Source organism: Cyprinus carpio, chromosome A10 (genome assembly GCF_018340385.1).
Source record: "Cyprinus carpio isolate SPL01 chromosome A10, ASM1834038v1, whole genome shotgun sequence".
NCBI classification, from domain to species: Eukaryota; Metazoa; Chordata; class Actinopteri; order Cypriniformes; family Cyprinidae; genus Cyprinus; species Cyprinus carpio.
In genome coordinates, this window is record NC_056581.1 from 10,985,226 (window position 1) to 11,003,273 (window position 18,048).

Sequence of the window (18,048 nt, forward strand, 5' to 3'; positions counted from 1 at the left end):
CAAAAATGTGCTTTTCGTTTCCTTTTCCTCTTACGTTTCTTGGTAAAGGGGCATGCAGAAGTAAATGTCATCCATATGGCTCTGTTTTCTCTCCATTGTTTTTTCCTAGCCTTTGATTATTCTATAATTTCTGTTATGATATCAAAACTTAAGTTTTGTTTTCAGTTTCTACCCAAATAAATGTTTTCTTTAACATAATCGACCTAAGCCTGCTGCTTTCATGCAAATGATAAGCACACAAGTGTTCTATTTACATAACCTCATTCGTGCTCGTGTTATGTGTCAGCTGCTTTGGGTATGCATTATGGTTTTTTTTTACAGTTGGTTTCTCTCTCGCTCCATCCCCAGCTATATCTTCAGGCTGAGTTGTACACGGTTAGGACAGTGGGCCATTGGCTACGTCACCAGTGACGGCAACATCCTGCAGACCATCCCACATAATAAGCCACTGTTCCAGGCACTCATCGATGGATGCAGAGAAGGCTTGTGAGTACCTCAGACAGATTAAACTATTAAATAAACATCAGAGCTTTGGCTTAGTAGTTTTTCCACACCCAACCCTACCATTCCACTCCATCATTAAATGATCTTTCACAGGTTCACATTTGACTTTATTAGTGTATTTTATCTTTCTTTGATTTAATGTCTAGCTGCGATTTGCTTGATGCAATTATAATGCTTGGACCTATTACGATATTATAAACAATAACTTCATGATTTTATGTAAAGTTTCTTTGAAACAATGTTTATTATAAAAATAAATTTGACTTAATTATAATTAATGATTAATCTATATCTGAAGTAGAGGTACTAGGAATGAAGATCAAGGACTGTAAAATGTATCCATTCTTTGTAACTTGTTACAATAGTTTTTCTCTTTTACATGAATTTTCTTCAGTAATAGAATTCAGAATGGTAACAGCTGTGCAGTAAACCATAAAAGTGCAGTTTGTAGGTTTAGCACCACTTTGCTTTTTAATTTTATTAAGTGGAGCATTGATTGGCTTTTTTTATACATCCATATAAGTAATTATTTCCTGCATCTGAGCCAGCAGTGGTTCATATTTTAATATTAACTGACTTAGTATGATTGAATGGGCCAAAGACGGGGTTCTGGCGCCCCTGTGTCCAGATCTGCTCATTTTGTCCCATTTTCCTGGAATCAACTCCCATAGTTCTTCTGTGAAGCACCCTATCTGTTCAATATGCTGTGATAAATTGGCAGCCTTTCTTGTAAACAAACACACACACACACACACACTGTTCACCCCTTTCTCAGGCAAACAATCAAACAAAAAGAAGCACACACACATACACACACACACACACACACACTGTTCACCCCTTTCTCTTTGTTGGCAGGTGTCTTACTGGCATGTCTGTTTAGGGTATCATTGGCTGGTTTAGCTGCATGTAGCTGTCACTGTTGCTGTGTCAGCTGTCTCTGAACCACATCACATCACTGGTTTTGTGGCTCTGTCTGCCCGGCCCAGCGCCACATGCCAATCTCACACCATCTGAGCTGTACCATGGTCTCTGAATTCTGTTTAGATAATGAATCTGATATGCCTGTTTTCTTCACACAAAAAGAGCACTGTAATATTGTTAATGGACGCGGGCCTGACACACAAGAAACTGATTTCTACAGAATTTGAACACCTGTCATTTAATTTGTTTGCATTCTGTAGTTTTTTTTTTTTTTTTAGATATTTTTTGATTATGCTTTCAGTCATCTACTGCTGTCAGCTCTATTTAACACATTTTAACCATTCTGTTTAAAATCATTCTGCTGAATTCATTCCAACACAGAAAATGCAGAAAAAAAACCCTGCAGATTTTGTCTGGATCTCTCTCTCTCTTTCTCTCTTTCTGTCTCATCTGATTGCCCCAGCCGAGAGGTTTGATCCCTGCTGTAAGTGCAGTGGTTCAGACATTGGCTGTGATTGGATGGGCTGGGGAGGTGGCCCACTTTCACAGCACTGCTAATGGAGATGCAACAGAGCCAGTTGCACATGAGGACAAGTCTCTTAACCTCGTTCTCTTTTTGCTGTCTTTCTCTCCATCTGTAGTTATCTGTTTCCAGATGGGCGCAGTTATAACCCAGATCTCACAGGTCTGTGTGAACCCACCCCACACGACCACATTAAGGTCACACAGGTTAGTAACCGATGCATGTTTGGGTAGGCTATATGTCAGATTTTGTATATTATCTTTTTCATCAATTTTTTTCTCTTTTGTTTCTGTCTTTTTAGGAGCAGTATGAGTTGTACTGTGAGATGGGCTCCACGTTTCAACTGTGTAAGATCTGTGCCGAAAATGATAAAGATGTTAAGATAGAGCCATGTGGTCACCTCATGTGCACTTCCTGTTTGACATCATGGCAGGTATGTATAAAGATGTTTTTATACTTCAATAAAATACCTAATCCTTAAAATACAAATTTACAACTGTGTGTGTGTGTGTGTGTGTGTGTGAGTGTGAAATGCCAAACTCCTCCTCCTGAAAATTCATAGTTAGAATTTTTTGTGTTCTAATTACAAATAATTAATATTTTCCCACTTTTGCATAATTTGACATTGAAATTGAAATTACCTTGATTTAAAATTACACGAGATTAAAAAATTCTACTGAAAGTGATTTTTCTTTAATTTCTTCAAAAATGTAATCTCATATTTCATCTTAAGCATGCCTTTGATGGCACTGTTGTCACTTATTAATTCAGTACACTAATTAAAAAAAAAATATATATATATATGCCCAATGCTCATCTGATGGATTTAGTTAGAAGTGCTTTAATGTCATGTTTTGACCTGAATACTGAGCGTTATCAGGACTCAGAGGGGAAAGAACAGCAGGTAATCTGTCTCTACGTTGCCCTTGCGTTTGTCCTGATCACAAATGCAAGCGGCACCACAGCGAGCAGGTGAAGGAAAGGCAAATGTGTCCCTTCTGGTTGCATTTATCCTCTGGGTGTGTGTTTCTGTGTGTCAGTGTATGATTGTGATTGAGTATGTTTACATGGGTGATGTTAGATATGTGGGGTGAAGTGTGTTTGTGTTTACAGTTAAGTATCTTCAGAATTGCCAGAAATGTTCAGATCTAGGGCGTTGTCTGAGCATCGGAGCTTCTCTTTTGATAAACAAATATTTCAGGGCCGTGGTAGGGTCAGCTAAACTCGGATGCTTCAGCCAGATGCATGCTGCTTTTTCTTGATATAAAGGAAAGTTCACTTACTCAAGCGGATCCAATCATATTTCTGATTTGAACCTTGATGCTAATGTGGCAGAAGCAGGATTGAATCTGGCCAGCATCATCCACTGATTCCGTTCCTTCTTTCTGACTCCAATAATGTCCTCAAAAATTTGAGAAAGAAGCAGTATTATTGTAGTGTTGTGTGATTTTTGTTCTATTGGTTGCAGTATTTTTCACTCTGCTGCACGTGGATCTGCTACCATCTGGATTTCTGAGAGGCTGAAGATCAGATTTGTGCTTATTGACCATGAACCTGTGTTCTTTACTGCGTGAAAGTTGAAGTGAAGTGCTCAAGGTAATTGAATTCAGAAGAGCACTTCATCAAAACAATACAATGGCCCCTAAAGAATTATTTTGACGCTTACAAATGTTTGAATGTCACTGCCTTAAATAAGAAAATGTCAAACCAAAGTGCCGTTAATTTTAACCTGAACTATAGCACAGACACATTTTTCAAACAAATAATTTCAGAATAAAATTTAAAAAAAAAGTTTTTCTGAAAAATGTCTAATATAAAACCGTAGACATGCAGCTCAAAATTAAGAAAAGTTATTTGTAGACTTTCCGCTTGTCAAATGTTGGTGAAACATAGTTAATGTGCTACTTTAAGTTTAGATGCAAGTGTTTACTTGCATTTGTGCTACATTTAAGCATGAGAATGTGTGAAGAAGGATGTCTGCTTTATTACAGAATTGTTACTCAACACTCATTCTATTAAAATAGATCTAAAATGACATCTAAAAAGCTGTGGTCCATCACAAGTCCATTCTTGGACAACAAGAGACATAATATTAGTGCTGTGTGACGACTTCTGCTGTTGCTCACCCTCTCACTTTCTAGAACAGCCAAAGTGGCTTCTCTTTTAACCTGTCACCTGCCTATAAAAAGGACCTAACCGTTAAATAAACCATTGAACCGGTTGAGAGCCTAGAGAAGTGTCGTCTCACCTCCTAGCTGGCAGAGGCATTATTATTCATTGCTATTTTTAAGGTAAGTTTACGAACACACACAGCAGTGAAGTCTGGATGGTGACTATCCTTTAGAAATCTCACTCCTTTAGTTTTTAATGGCCATGTTTTATGCCGAGTCAGTACGGGTGTGTTTCTTTTTCCTCCGTTCAAGGGCTTTAATTAGGATTAGGTTTCAAAAGACACTTTGATGTCTTTTCAGTGTCCCCTCAACCAGATGGCAGCCATGATCATCTTTTGTTCTTGTAAATATTAACACACTTTGATTCTCCGAGTTTAATGAAGGAAGTGAAAGATGATTGTTTTTCATTTTGCCGTGTGTAAGCTGTCTCCAGGCCGTACGGAGCCGTGCAATATGATGAACTTGCCTGCCTGCATGTGTGTCTGTCTTACTCTGCTGTTTTCTAAACCGAAAAAGAGAAATTCAGTACTCGGCTTGAGGGGGTAGCATGTGCGTTCCAGCTGTTTGTAATCAAGCATAGCTCGTCAGATCCTGCCGATAAAGAGCTTCCTCATGGCCGACGCATATTTCCACAACAGTCTGTCAGTGTTTACAGCACTATACAAATAAGCAGCCCAGAACCATTGGGGTAGAGATCACCGGAGGTACTACGCTCAGTGTGTGTGCTTGTGTCTAAGAGGAGGTTTTCTGGACTTCAACAAGTGTTTGTCTGTGTCACAAGTGTGTGCTAGTATTTTAAAGTTCGCTCAGTGTGTCCTCGACTCTTGTCTGCAGGATTCGGATGGTCAGGGCTGCCCGTTCTGTCGCTGTGAGATCAAAGGAACCGAGCCCATTATTGTTGATCCGTTTGACCCACGCAACGAAGGGGGCAAGTGCTTCTTCCTGGACCACTTCAACTCCCCCATGCTGGACCTGGATGATGATGATGACAAAGAGGAATCGCTGGTTATAGATCATATCAAGAAGGTAAAATATCCAGGATATTTTCAATGTCATATCAAAATTTACTATATTTACTTACCATTACGTACTTTTGGGTTGATGAGTTTTTTTAAAAGATGTTATTCAAATAAAGCTCAGTGTTGCATTTATTTGGTCAAAAAAATACAGCAATAACAGTAATATTGTAAATATTATTACAATTTAAATTCATATATTTTATATAAACAACTTCCTTTTTTTGGATGATGTCACCTAGCCCTTTTATTTTTCAGTCCCATTCATTCTTGTATGTGGTGCCAACTTTCAAGACCCAGTCAAATAATGATGGATAAAATCAATTCCAGACCTAGTTTTTTGTTTTGTTTCACTCTGGAATATGTCACGTTATGTAAACAAAATTGGTTGCAAATTCATTTCATGTTAACTTTATCATATTGTTCTGATATGTTTACAAGTATGCAGAAGTTTGTTTCTGCCCAAACCTGCTCCGTAGATAAGACTTCATTCATCACTGTTGTCATTCTACTACCATCTTCTTTTTTCTAGCCTTTTTTCAATCTTAATCTTGACTGGACTTCAAAGAGGCCTATATCCTGCGTTTGTATAGGTGCAAGAGCCTCCCGCTCTCTACCAGCATAAATGTCAGTCTCTTTTATTAGAAGAAGAAACCTGTTGAAACCTGCCTCACGAGGACACAACCTCCGCAGCTCCACTGTGTAGATTCATTAAATGGTAGAACTTGGAGAGCAATAGAGGGCACCTTCTAGCAGGAATGTTTTTAAATAGAAATGCAAGATATATATTTTTTCCTCTCCTCATAATGCCCTTGCAAGAGAAGTTGTAGAGGATATTGGACTCCTAGTGTGTGAGAACTAGTTTGTACTAAGTGTAGTGTACAAAGTGCACATTATTCACCTTTCATTTCCCGTATCGTTTCATAGAAAATTGAATTAGCAGCTCTTTCCCCCTCTGTAAATATTTTTCTGCTCTATGGACAAAAGCTGGCCAGCTTGCTCTGTTCATGGATATGCTAATGAGGCTATTAGTTGATTAGGAAGTTGAATACCCTAACCTGCCCAAAGCAATTCATGGACGTAATAGGCCATTTGGATAACTTTGTACACAATCATAATGAGGGTAATAATGAGTTTGTCATTGTTCTTCTCGTTGTCTTGTTTGTTAGAAGCATTTTATTTTAGTCAAGACCAAAACCTGTGCAACATTGAGTGTTTCTGTATTGCACTGATTTTACATTTTCTGGAAAAATAAATTTGAGTGCTGCTTGATTTTGTAAAACATAACATGATTTTGAAATGTTGTGGATGACTGTCAAGCTGTTGCAATGTGGTCACTAAGGTGATTTGAGTATTTTTATCTGGTTGCTAGAGTGTTCTTGGTGGTTTCTAGGCTTTTATAGGTCTGTGGTTCTGGGGGCTGAAGGGACTGAAACCCACTAGGGGACATCAGCAAATTTCCAAAGGGGCTTAAGATGACTTAATATTATTTAAAATAAGACAGATCAAGCTTTAATATAAGCTTAATCAGATGCAACTATTATTTGTTTTAATTTGTTCCCTCAAAAACTTACATTTTTAAGAACCAGAATTTCCATTGTTTTAGAAAATTTGGATATATGAAGAAACGTTATTTTAGAAAATAAAATCTTCTAATAAAAGATTAAAAAGTCATGGACATTTCTGTAAAGAATATAAATTTCTCTAGTTATGACAAGCTCTTAAAAGCAGGTAGAAATAGCTCTTTGTGAGTTAAAAATGTTTAAAATATTTTTTTATTTAATTATTTTCACTCAAAGTTTCAATAATTAAAAAAAACAAAAAAACTTTAAAATTGTCTTTGACAATTGGGGGCCTTGGAGTCAAGAAGGTAGAGAACCACTGCTCTAGCTGATTTATTTCTGATTGTCCCAAGGTCTCAAGTTCAGTGTAAGACTTTTTAGGTCATTTTATTGCTTAGAAAAGTAAAAGCAAAGTGCATTATGAGTCATGCACCACATTTTAAACTTACAGGTATGAACAACCTCTACAAATGAACAATAATAATTATGCTTATCTTTGCAAGCGCTACTAAATATTGCATAAATCATCACCAATTAGTGTTTCTCTGTTTCTTTGCATAGTCCATGGAGATCCAGAACTCACCAATAATGTCTCCGAACTCATCCCCTGTGTGTGAACGCCGGAAAACCGCTGCAGATCATATGGGTCCTCACTTGAACCTTCCACCCGTGCCGCCCCGCCGTGATTTCATCCGTTCTCCTGCTCCTAGTCCCACAGGCTCACCCAAGGTATCTTTTGTTTTAGATCGCAATACATTTTTAGATTTTTCTTCACTTAATTTCCATATGTTCCAAATTTCTCTTTTCACTTTGCAGTCATCTCCAGGCGTGTCCAGAAAACAGGATAAACCCCTTCCTGCCCCGCCACCTCCACAGAGAGACCCTCCTCCCCCACCTCCACCAGAACGCCCACCTCATATCCCTCAAGAAGGCCGGGCCCCCTGGCTTGTCACCTCTTCGTCTGGCCTTCCTAGGGACCCCAGAGCACCCCTGGAGGCCTGGAGCCCGAAAGACAGCACTGCTTTGTCAGATTGCAGGACATCTGCTGCAGACCGCTCCCCCAAATTAGCCCACGCTGCCCCTGTGCACATCAACGGACGACCCCTCAGCTGCTCCGGTGCAGACTTGGGGTTAAACCGGACCAGCCACAGACCGAACACGCAGTCAGAGTGTAGTAAGGTTAGGAACGCACACACATTTCTTCTGTATCACATCGTTCACATGCTCATTTTGAGGAGCGACACTTTATATTATGGTTGGAATGCCCTTCTTCGATAAGCAGAGTCAAGAACATGAGATAAGAGCAGAAGAATGACCGGACATTGTGCTTTGAAATCACCTAGAACCTTCTGTACTCATTCACAAGCCCTTACATGCCTATTTTAAGCCATAAATATTCACTTTTTGCTGATGGCTGTTACTAAGCAACAGTGACGATATTCGCAGTAAAGCAAGGCTGTGAAATTCGGCTGTTTGTAGTGCTTCTGGCCCTGGCATTAGAAAAAGAGGTATTTAAAAAGCATTCAGTGCCTTTCATGTCTACTGCAGTTGCCCTCCATCCCCACCATGTGTTTTTGCATATATCCGGGTTCATGCACCAAAATGCAAAATACATACACGCATATTCATGGCTTACTGAGAGTTTATATATTGAAGAGAGTTAAATATCTGGTTGCAAAACTCTAGCAGGTCTCTCATTAAAGCCTTCTTGGAAACTAAAGAATGTCTCTGAGATGTTCTGGGTTGTTTGAAGTGCATGTGGATCTTTTTGATCCTTTTGTTTTACTAAGGTTTGCAACATGCAGTTATATTAAACCACCAATTGACTGTAAAATTCTCTCTCTCTCTGTCCTGGGTGGGCATGTCACTATATGGATTAATTTAGTGTCACAGTGTGGGCACAGAGAGCTTGGCCCCTGTTCTCCCGTCACAAGCCCACACAGCTCTGTTCAGGCCACCGCCTGCAGCATCACACGCTGCTCTTGATCTCTGAAATAAACAGACTCAGACATCAGAGATTTCTAGAGCTCCATGATGGAGGTCTAAAATATCCTTCTGGCTTATTTACTAGACACATATACAGGATAATCTGCATGAAAATGTATTAACTGTTTTCTCTATTTTTTTTTTCTCTCTCTCTCTTTTATCTATTTATTAAGATTGACCAGAATAGTATATATACAATATTACATTGTTTCAAATATAAAATTAATTATCCATCCATCCATCCTATAATAACCTATAATCAGTCCATCCGTTCATCTTTCCATCCGTCTATTCATCCATCATTCTATCTTTCCATTCATCCTTCTATCTCTATCCATGGTCTATACATCCATCAATCTATATATGCACCTTTTGTTCTGTTTTATCCATCCATCCATTCCTCCATCCATATACTCTTTCCCTCCAATATTGATCTGTTCAAATGGGTACTGTATTCACTCACTATAGATCTGTTCATTCTGTCCCATATGGATATTTTCTGTATCTGTATGACTGGTTGCTTATTGATCACTAAATCTAAAAATGTGTTATCAAAAATGGCTTGGTTGTATTATTTTAACATTGCGTGTTTGTGTGCATGCATTTCTCTGCAGTCTTTCATCAACGGTCTGTTACCTGGTGATGAGTATGACATCCCCCCTATGCGTCAATCCCCTCCCCTTGTGGACCACAACCAGAGGTAAGCAACACACACATACACACACACGTACACACACACGTAGCGCTCCCATCCTTGGAGCCCTGCTGCGGCTCTTGTTTTTGCGTGCATGTTGACCATAATTGCTGTAAAGCTGCCAAATCTTTCTTTATTCTGAAGGAAGCCTCACCAAACAATCACCTGTTTGTCGCTCTCAAGCATTGCATTTTTTCCGTGGACTTCCTGATCTCTTGATGCCGATCCAGAGCATCTTTTCCTGCTTTGCTTATTGATCTGATCTCGCAATGTTCCATGACTGAATTATTACTTTTACATACAAATGATTTTTTTGTTGTGAAAAGGCAAAAAAATCATGTGGATTTAATGAATATGTTAATGTGATCCAGGGATCATGTGCACAGGCTGCATCCTGTATTTCTCTAGAGCTCTGCCAAACAACACACACACACACACACACATATATATACAGCAGTGTTTGGACACATGTGCGCCAATTATGCAAGAGCACCAGGATCCAGAGAGCATGTGCTCTTTAAAAAAACATAAAGGCATTCACACACACACACAAACACACACAGAGACATAGATCCAGCAGTTGTGGACTTCCTGTGGGGCTTTTGAGGGAATTAAGCAGAACCAGCCTATGAGAGGATACACTCCAAGCAGCAAGCCATATATCCTCTGTCACAAACACTTATGCTCTTTCTTTCCTTTATATTGCGCTCAGAGTGGTGGATTTTTGTTGTTATGTTAAGTGGTTAACATAGTAAACTTCACCACTTTGCTTGGAGTGCTGTTTTTGTGTTACAGATACATGATGACTCAAATAATGTTGCCTGTTCAGGAGAGGTCTGCTATTACTTCTCTAAGTGATTGGACTTTTCACAAGGATAAAATTTCCAAACATTCGCATTTGAATGTTGCTGTCCTTTGAGAAACTGCAAAGCAATGTCTAAAAACACAGGAACTCCTTATATCAACAGCATAGCAACATTTTAAAAACCATTCAGAACACCTTAGCAGAACTATAACAATGTATTAAAAACTACTCTGTATGTTGCTAAGGTGTTCCGAGCAGTTGTAAAAATTTTGCTATGAGGTTGCTAAGGCATTCAGTGTCTTTTTTAGGTGTTACTTTGCAGTTTCTCAAGGAAAAGGTTAAAAACACTGTTACAAAGTCGTTTTAAGTATTGTTAGTATTTTGCTGTGGAGTGGTATGTAGCTGTACGATTGATAAAGCATTCTAAAAACAATGAGTGTCATAGTAACAGCATAGCATTAGTATAGTATAGCAAATTTTAAGTAGATTTCTGAGTAGCTTTTAGTATGTTTTTAAGGTGTTCTCAGTATTGTTAATACATTGCTATATAGTTGCTAAGGAGTGGTTTTTAGTATACGGTTGATAAAGTGTTCCAGAAACAATCTAAACACCTTAGCAAATGCTTAGCAATGCTCTGACTATCACCCATAGCACCCTCGCACTAGTCATTGGTTTGGTTGTCAATGTTAATAGCTTCATTCATGCAACACTGTTGTGCTCTTTGCAGTTCCTGCTACAAGAAAAACCATGTTTCTGTCACCGCTTTGACAGATGAAACCGAGAGGCTCTGGAAACCACAATGGTTGTTGTTTAGAGCACAGAAGAATAGTGTTGTGTGTCTATGTGCGTATCTGTCCATAGAGCTGCGTCAGTGATGTTTATAGAGGCTGAGATCATTGTATTGTTAGTAAGGATAGTAAGGCTTTTCTGCTGGCTTCAGGGCACACTGGGTTCTTTGTGATGAGCATCACACTTACTGTACAGAAACACACACACACCAACGTCTTGGAACTTTTGAGAGCACTTTCCACCTCCTTAAAGAAAGCAAAACGTGAACCTGTCATCTCTCTCTCTCATAGGTGTTTTCACACTGCTATGGTTGGCTTCTGTTAAAGACTTGGCAAATGTACTTCCATAAACACTGTCTTCTTGGTGTCTTGGAAACAAGGAGCACTTCGAAAAAGTAATGAATTTCCTCATCGTCACAAGGACAAGAAATGTCTAAAGTGCCCTCTAATGGCGCATCGTGGTAGCAGCTCAGACTTGGCTGGAAAGACCACCCTTTAGCCAGAGCTAGTTAACCTCTCTCCATCCGGTAGATACCCACCTGTTTAAATATTGACCGGCTTTGCCTACTCGGCCCAGCCTGTGACTCTTAGTTAGAGCATTACGTGATTAAACTGGCTAATCTCACAGTGACCAGCTCGCACACTGCAGAGTGCTCATTTCAGTGAGTCAGCACGAAGGCGGAGAACATCGTCCAACTCTCCCGTCAAAGAGCTTTTTTTCTATGAGTGCTTCAGCATCAGTTACAACGCTGTCATCATTGTAAATATTTGCATACGTTTATACCACACTTTACGAAGGCGGTTTATTTGAGTATTTGCTAATGCGGTAATTCATATTTGGAGCTAGGGAGTTGTTCAAGTATGTATCAATTCTTCCATGGTACATCCATGAATGATGTCTCAAAAAATGCTGTTGTTGAACAATGAACTGCTTTTACTTTTCTATGTCATCAGATTTATTCTAAAACAGGCAAAAAAGGGAAAACATGTCTTTATTAAAAAAACAACAACTCCGAAACCCCTGTACCATCTGCATAACAACATGCTAAAAACTATCTGAACCCGTTACTGACCGCATAGCAACATGCTATGTAGGGCTGAATGGTGTCAGTGTGATCTGTGGCTGATCTGATGCCTGAAGCATCATGGGATTGGGTGGTTCTGATTCTGTGGTGTCATTTGTTCCTTTACGTGTTGTGAAATGTGTTTTTTGTGATCTACAGACACACCAACCCCTTCACAAGCCACCGGAGTCTGCCGGACAGCGTGGAGGACGAGTATCAGATTCCCTCATCACATCCCGTCTGCATCACACAACCGCCCATCTGCATCCCCTTCCGCATCCCCAACAGGTAAACACACACACATGATGGTGAAACAATGACTGTTTTAATGTGTCGCCCACATTTACATGTGTTTTCTCTCCCTAAAGGGCTGTAGAAAACGGCTCGTCAGATCTCTCAACAGACGTAAAGAAACCTAAACCTCCAGAGCATGGTGAGAGAACACACACTTATAAACATAATACAGACACACACCATCTTTCATCTGTCATCTTCACTTTTTTGTATGGCCATCTTTTTGTGTGATTGTGGGAGTTTGTGTGTGTTTGTAGCATCAGGGACTAAAGTGTACATTGTTTTATGTGGCGGCCGATGCTGGTTGAAGTCTCAGAGGCCAGTTGTTGGTTAGTATAACTCTGTGTTGTGTCCCTCAGGTGGGTTTGACTCTGGTTCGTTGATTTCGGGTGTGGCTCACACCACACAGTGCCCCCTCAACAACAGGACACCCTCAGACTACGACATTCTACTGCCCCCTCAAGGTAGCCGATGGCACATCGCCTCAATCTGATTGGCCGCCTGATTAGCAGACTGTTCAATGGTGTTTATTTATTTTGTTGCTTTGTGTTTTGCATTTACTATTGCGCTAGTTTACACAAAATGAGCTGCGAGCTACTATGCAGTCATTATTCATTATTGAGTCGCTAAATTTTATTATTAGCTTAAATTAAGAGCTGTGTGATGTGCACAAGGTGTGTTTGTACTGTGCCTCTTTTCTAACATTTATTCACCTTCACTTCCATAAATCTTTGATTCTTGAGTATATTGAATTGTCTTTCAATTTAATTCATAATCATACCACCTTCATAAACTTTAAGGTAATATATAATTACGCTTTCTCAATTGCTTTGACACAAAAATTAATGCTGTTAGTTGTATAGTTGTATAGAAGGTGCATTATTTGATCAAAAATACATTAAAAACAGTAGTATTAAAACTGGGTATGACCAGTGTGACCAGTGTTTTCATAAAATGTGTTATAGCAATTGAGTAAACAATTCATTTAGATGTAGAGAGCAATCATTTCATGCCTGAATGATATTTCAGCTCCATCTGTTGGTGAGAGGAGGGATTTCTGAGGCATGTAGAAAGACTCGATTTCTCTCTCTCTCTGTTTTCTTAGCGTCTCCTATGGAAGACCCGTTCAACTCTCTTCCTCCGTCCCAGCCTCCACCTCCTCCCCCCATCAGGAACAGTTTCACAGAACCCTCCTCCTCCTCACCCTACCCCAGACCTGCCCGCCCCTTGTCTGGACACGATCACTTCCTGCTCAGCCCTGGTGAGGCTGATCCCACATTTCACTACTAATGTAGTATACACTATTAATGTAGTACAAATAACAAATACTGCTTTATTTGGGTTAAATTGGTGTCTAATCATTGGTGTGGTTCACAGACACTTTCATAGACGCATTGAATAACTCGGCTCCCAGTCCCCCTGTGCGGAGACTAACAGGAGACAACATGAAGAAGCCATTCAGGGCTCCGCAAGACTATGATCAACTGCCACCGACCTCGGGTAATAATTGAAAAAGTGTTGTTATAAAACAAAAGTTTGAGCTAAGTAAAAAAAAAAACATAAAATTTAAATTAGAGTTTGTGTTCTTAAAATGTTTATATTAGATTGATCTCTGAAGAATCGTGTGACACTGAAGACTGGTATACACGTAATATCCTGATAAAACAGCTGTGAGCACAGTGTGTTGTTCTGAATGCATAATAGCTGTGTAGGTTTATTAAATGAAGCCATTAGCCATCAAGATGAATGCGCTGAATGAATTATTAATTATTAGCTTGTAATGGGTTTTTAATGTGTTCAGAGTCTTTTTAGTTGGCCTGCTACCATCCACTCTCAATGGCCCATTTTGACTAAACGCTCTTTGTTTCCTGTTTTCAGTGGCCATAGATTGCTTCAGGGCACCTGAGAGACCTCCAAAGCCACTTCCCAGGATCATCCCACCAGACATCCACAGAAGACCGCACGAATCGTCCCGGGAGAATGTCGACGCCAAGATCGCCAAGCTTATGGGGGAAGGCTACTCATTTGAAGACGTAAAACGAGCGCTGATGATCGCGCAGAACAAAGTGGACGTGGCACGGAATATTTTGCGGGAGTTTGCGCTAGTCACCCCCAGGCAGAGCCTGTAGCCCGTGTCGAAATGATTTCAAACTAACTATAACTGTCTCTAAGCGTACAAACCGCAGGCTGACTTCCGCTTGCTTTTGTTTGAGACGAAAACGTATGCTTTTTCGCCAAAAGGAGCCTAATGGAGTGATGCGTTTGTAACAATGGTAACCTGGGGAAAACAAACAAACAAACAAAAAAAGCCTTGTGTTTACAGTGACATGGCTTATCTGCAGCTCGTGACCTTCAAGAGAGGAACTGAAATTTTTCATATTTGGAGGTGTCCATCCACATTTTAAGCTGGATTTATTGCATCCTTCAAAGCAGTGACGTTTGTATTTCTCTCAAATTGTCTGGACGGAAATGAGAGCAGCTCTGAGTGCTTCTGTTTGTGTTGCCAGTGTCTGCAGGCTATTCATGGCTTTCCTGCCACTGCTGCTGGCGCGCACACACATATTACACACGTCGAGCCGCTCCCTCCTCGCCTCTCGGGTATCATGAATTTTACAGCAATGGCTCTTCGGTGTAACCGTTTCTTTTTTATCGTATTAATTCGACGTGAACACGACAAACCAGATCAGATTGTTTGAGGCAGCAAAAGAGACGGACTTCGAATATCAGGTTGACAATTCAGAGTTTTTTCAGTTTAGCCGCTCTTTATCAACTCTTAACAGATGCCTTTGACAACTGCGTGCATTCCAGCGTTCGCAAGCAAGGGCTAATATGGTTGTTTTATCTTCTGTAAATAATAGGGCCTGTCAACTCGTGAATAAAACAAACCCAAATGTCCCCTTTGAATGCATTGGTTCCTTATTTATTTTAAAATTAGTGCAGTGCAAGAGGAAGCCAACTAAACCTTTCCCTTCCCTTTCGTTTACCCTCAGCCCACTTGCACTGATGCGATATGCAAAAATAACAACTGGACATGCACCGTTTGTATAAGCGCCTGCCAAACAAACCAAAAACACGCAGAATATCATCTGCGAGTCATTTTAATGGTGTCAAATTGAATTTGACGTAATAGTGTTGGCCACAAACTGAAGAAAACTCCAGCGACCACTTCATTCAAGGCCTTTTGGGAATTCTGGGAATGTACCTGCTTTGACTCTCTATTTTTTCCCCCATTGGCTGTTTGTCATTCCTCCCTGTAAGGTTTTCTCTTGAACTTGAAACTTCATTTTTGCACTGGCCTCACTCTCGATCTTACACTTGAAAGTCTGAGAAGTAAGTGGACCCTTCAGCGGAAGACGATGTGGCCTTCGACAGGTTCACAAGGGGATCGTTTTTTCTGTTCATTTCTCCTCTTCTTTTTATGAGAGATTTCAGTTTGTTGGAAAATGCCTTGTGGATCATTTAAAACCAGTGATGTGTGCAATTAATTTATACTTTGTTAAACGTTTTCTTGGAGATTATTTTCTTCTTTCAGTAATGTTGGTAACCCGTGATCTGTTATTGTGGAGCAGAAAAACTTTTTATAAAAGCCAGTATTAACATCTGCTACGTGTTTGTTTTTTAAATCACTGTGCATGAGAGGAAAAAGAAAAAGAAACTTTTTTTCAAAATGTACACTTTTATTGTCAACAAAAGTACAAAAACAAAAGTCAGTATTTACAATACTTTATGGCCTTCTTTTGCGGTTACCCTCTTTGGTTTCACTGCTGACCTGATGGTTCAAAATATGCGAGACGCTTACACTAAACATGAACATTCAAAACTCTCGTTTTTAGAGACGAAACAAAAAGTGAAAACTGTATTCCTTCTAAATATCCATGACAAAGTGAGATTATATTTTAAATAAAAAGGGTCTCTTTAGTGACTAAGCAGAAGCATAGCTAAACTTGCATTTCTCACACATTATAAATAGGCAAACACAAGCAAGACATTCAAACATATTTACAGCTTCTTCAGACCACGATAAACAGAAAAATGCTTCAACACATCCATAAAGACTACAGGGTCAGACATGAACCTGACAAACACTGTAGATACAGAAAATGATGTGTAAAAACAAAAAAGATGCAGTTTTTGTAGTCCGGGGGAAGTACAAAACTGAAAGGCTATGCAGTGAGGTTTTACATTAACATACTGAAGTTTGCCCTCCGATACTGACTCTTTCTGTTAAGGCAGAATAATGGGGCTTTTCTTTTATATTTACTTCCTATAAAAAAAAAATAATAAATAAAGGCTCTGCATGCAAGGTCGCTACCACCCAGTCTGATACAGAGAGCGGATGTTTGCTTGTTTATACTATATGCAATTCACGTCTATGTCGCTACGTTAAACTCTAGCGGGCCGTGTTCTGCTGAGTACCGAGCCCTACAACTATGACATCATGCAATGCAACCTGAAGGCCACTGGGTGTAGCAGGGCATTTCCCTATGCTATGCTAAATTTCTAAACCCGTTTTAACTACTTAGCCACATCGAACTAGAGGAAATAACATGAATGTCTCAGGGCAGTGACATAAAGAGGCACCAATAAATAAAACATGAGCAAACAGGTGTAACAGCAGTGAAGTCATCTTTCTTCCAGCATCCGACCGCAAGCTTAGTAGTTTTCAATGAGGGACTGTGCAATATCAATATGTAATTCCAAAATCCATCTTTTTTTTCCAATAATCCAAACGTGAAGCAGAGTGAACATACTCCTCTTATTTACACAGGCCTAAAAAGTGTACAGCGAATTTACTTTTTTTTTTTTTTTTAACTAGAGGGGGAACAAAACAGCTGTGCCCACCACATCAACAATGTGCATGAAACAAGAACATTCACTGGGAACACAAAAAGAAAACGTCAGAATCGATCAAAAGTAAATGCAGTCCTCAGTGCAGACTAAATTTACAACACAAGTGGTTTTCTCTTTTACACTTTTGTATCATCGTGGGGGATTTTCTTTTTTCTTTTTTTTTCTTTTTTTAATAAATAGTTCACTTGGAGTAGGAAATATTCTGGAAACATTCTGTGATGCACACGAGTAGCCTGAAGGAGGCGTCGCCGTCCAATCAGATGTCTGGAATTAGATGATTGAAGTGTGTAGTACTGCACATTCAGTGTGACAAGGCCTCTTTCCTGGTTCATACCTGGCACACAAACAAAAACAATGAATGTGATTAGAAAAAAATGAGAAGAAAAGAATAGCCTGATATAAAAATACTGAGTTGGCGTGCTCAATATTGCACTTAATTCAAAGCCAAATACAAGCTACTCACCAGTTGGCTGGTACCTTCATTAGCTACTGTAATATAGTACAATGTTTACATCACATTGTACTAATGATAGTCTAACACCTCGCTGATGTACGTGATGAAAGACATACACAACTGTCTTCTAAAGATAACATCTGTCGTGACTCACGTGGTGTGACTCTATTTTAACGTCTTTTACTTCAATTCCTCACATTAAGCCACCAAAATGAGAACACATGTATCAGAAAGCCTATTTGTGAGAAGTGGAAACTGGCTTAACTTGTATAGGGTACTGTGAGTAACAATAGCCTGCAATATTTGTGACTAATATTAAAATAATAATAATAATTAGACTAATTATTTCCATACATTAATAACCATAAAGATTTTACATTAGAATTTACATAGAATAAACAATTATTTATAC

General features: G+C 39.4%; 2 protein-coding genes across 4 annotated transcripts in view; one reads left to right on the plus strand and one right to left on the minus strand.

Moving 5' to 3' along the window:
• LOC109112058 (E3 ubiquitin-protein ligase CBL-B-like) overlaps positions 1-15,934 on the plus strand; it is a 64,999-nt gene extending 49,065 nt beyond the window's left edge. The window contains exons 7-19 of one of the 2 annotated variants that reach the window (XM_042765172.1): positions 349-486; positions 2,070-2,157; positions 2,253-2,384; positions 4,957-5,148; positions 7,262-7,429; positions 7,517-7,879; positions 9,301-9,386; positions 12,197-12,325; positions 12,406-12,470; positions 12,691-12,795; positions 13,437-13,592; positions 13,709-13,831; positions 14,210-15,934. In XM_042765172.1, coding sequence (XP_042621106.1) covers positions 349-486; positions 2,070-2,157; positions 2,253-2,384; positions 4,957-5,148; positions 7,262-7,429; positions 7,517-7,879; positions 9,301-9,386; positions 12,197-12,325; positions 12,406-12,470; positions 12,691-12,795; positions 13,437-13,592; positions 13,709-13,831; positions 14,210-14,460 — 1,996 coding nt within the window. In that variant the 3' untranslated portion in view covers positions 14,461-15,934. The remainder of the gene's footprint in view (positions 1-348; positions 487-2,069; positions 2,158-2,252; positions 2,385-4,956; positions 5,149-7,261; positions 7,430-7,516; positions 7,880-9,300; positions 9,387-12,196; positions 12,326-12,405; positions 12,471-12,690; positions 12,796-13,436; positions 13,593-13,708; positions 13,832-14,209) is intronic. The other variant, XM_042765173.1, reaches the window with a different exon arrangement.
• A 53-nt stretch (positions 15,935-15,987) lies between these two features.
• LOC109112059 (CD166 antigen homolog) overlaps positions 15,988-18,048 on the minus strand; it is a 68,052-nt gene continuing 65,991 nt past the window's right edge. For both annotated transcript variants that reach the window (XM_042765175.1, XM_042765174.1), the window contains one exon: positions 15,988-17,516. The gene's annotated coding sequence lies outside the window, so the exon portion shown is untranslated. The remainder of the gene's footprint in view (positions 17,517-18,048) is intronic.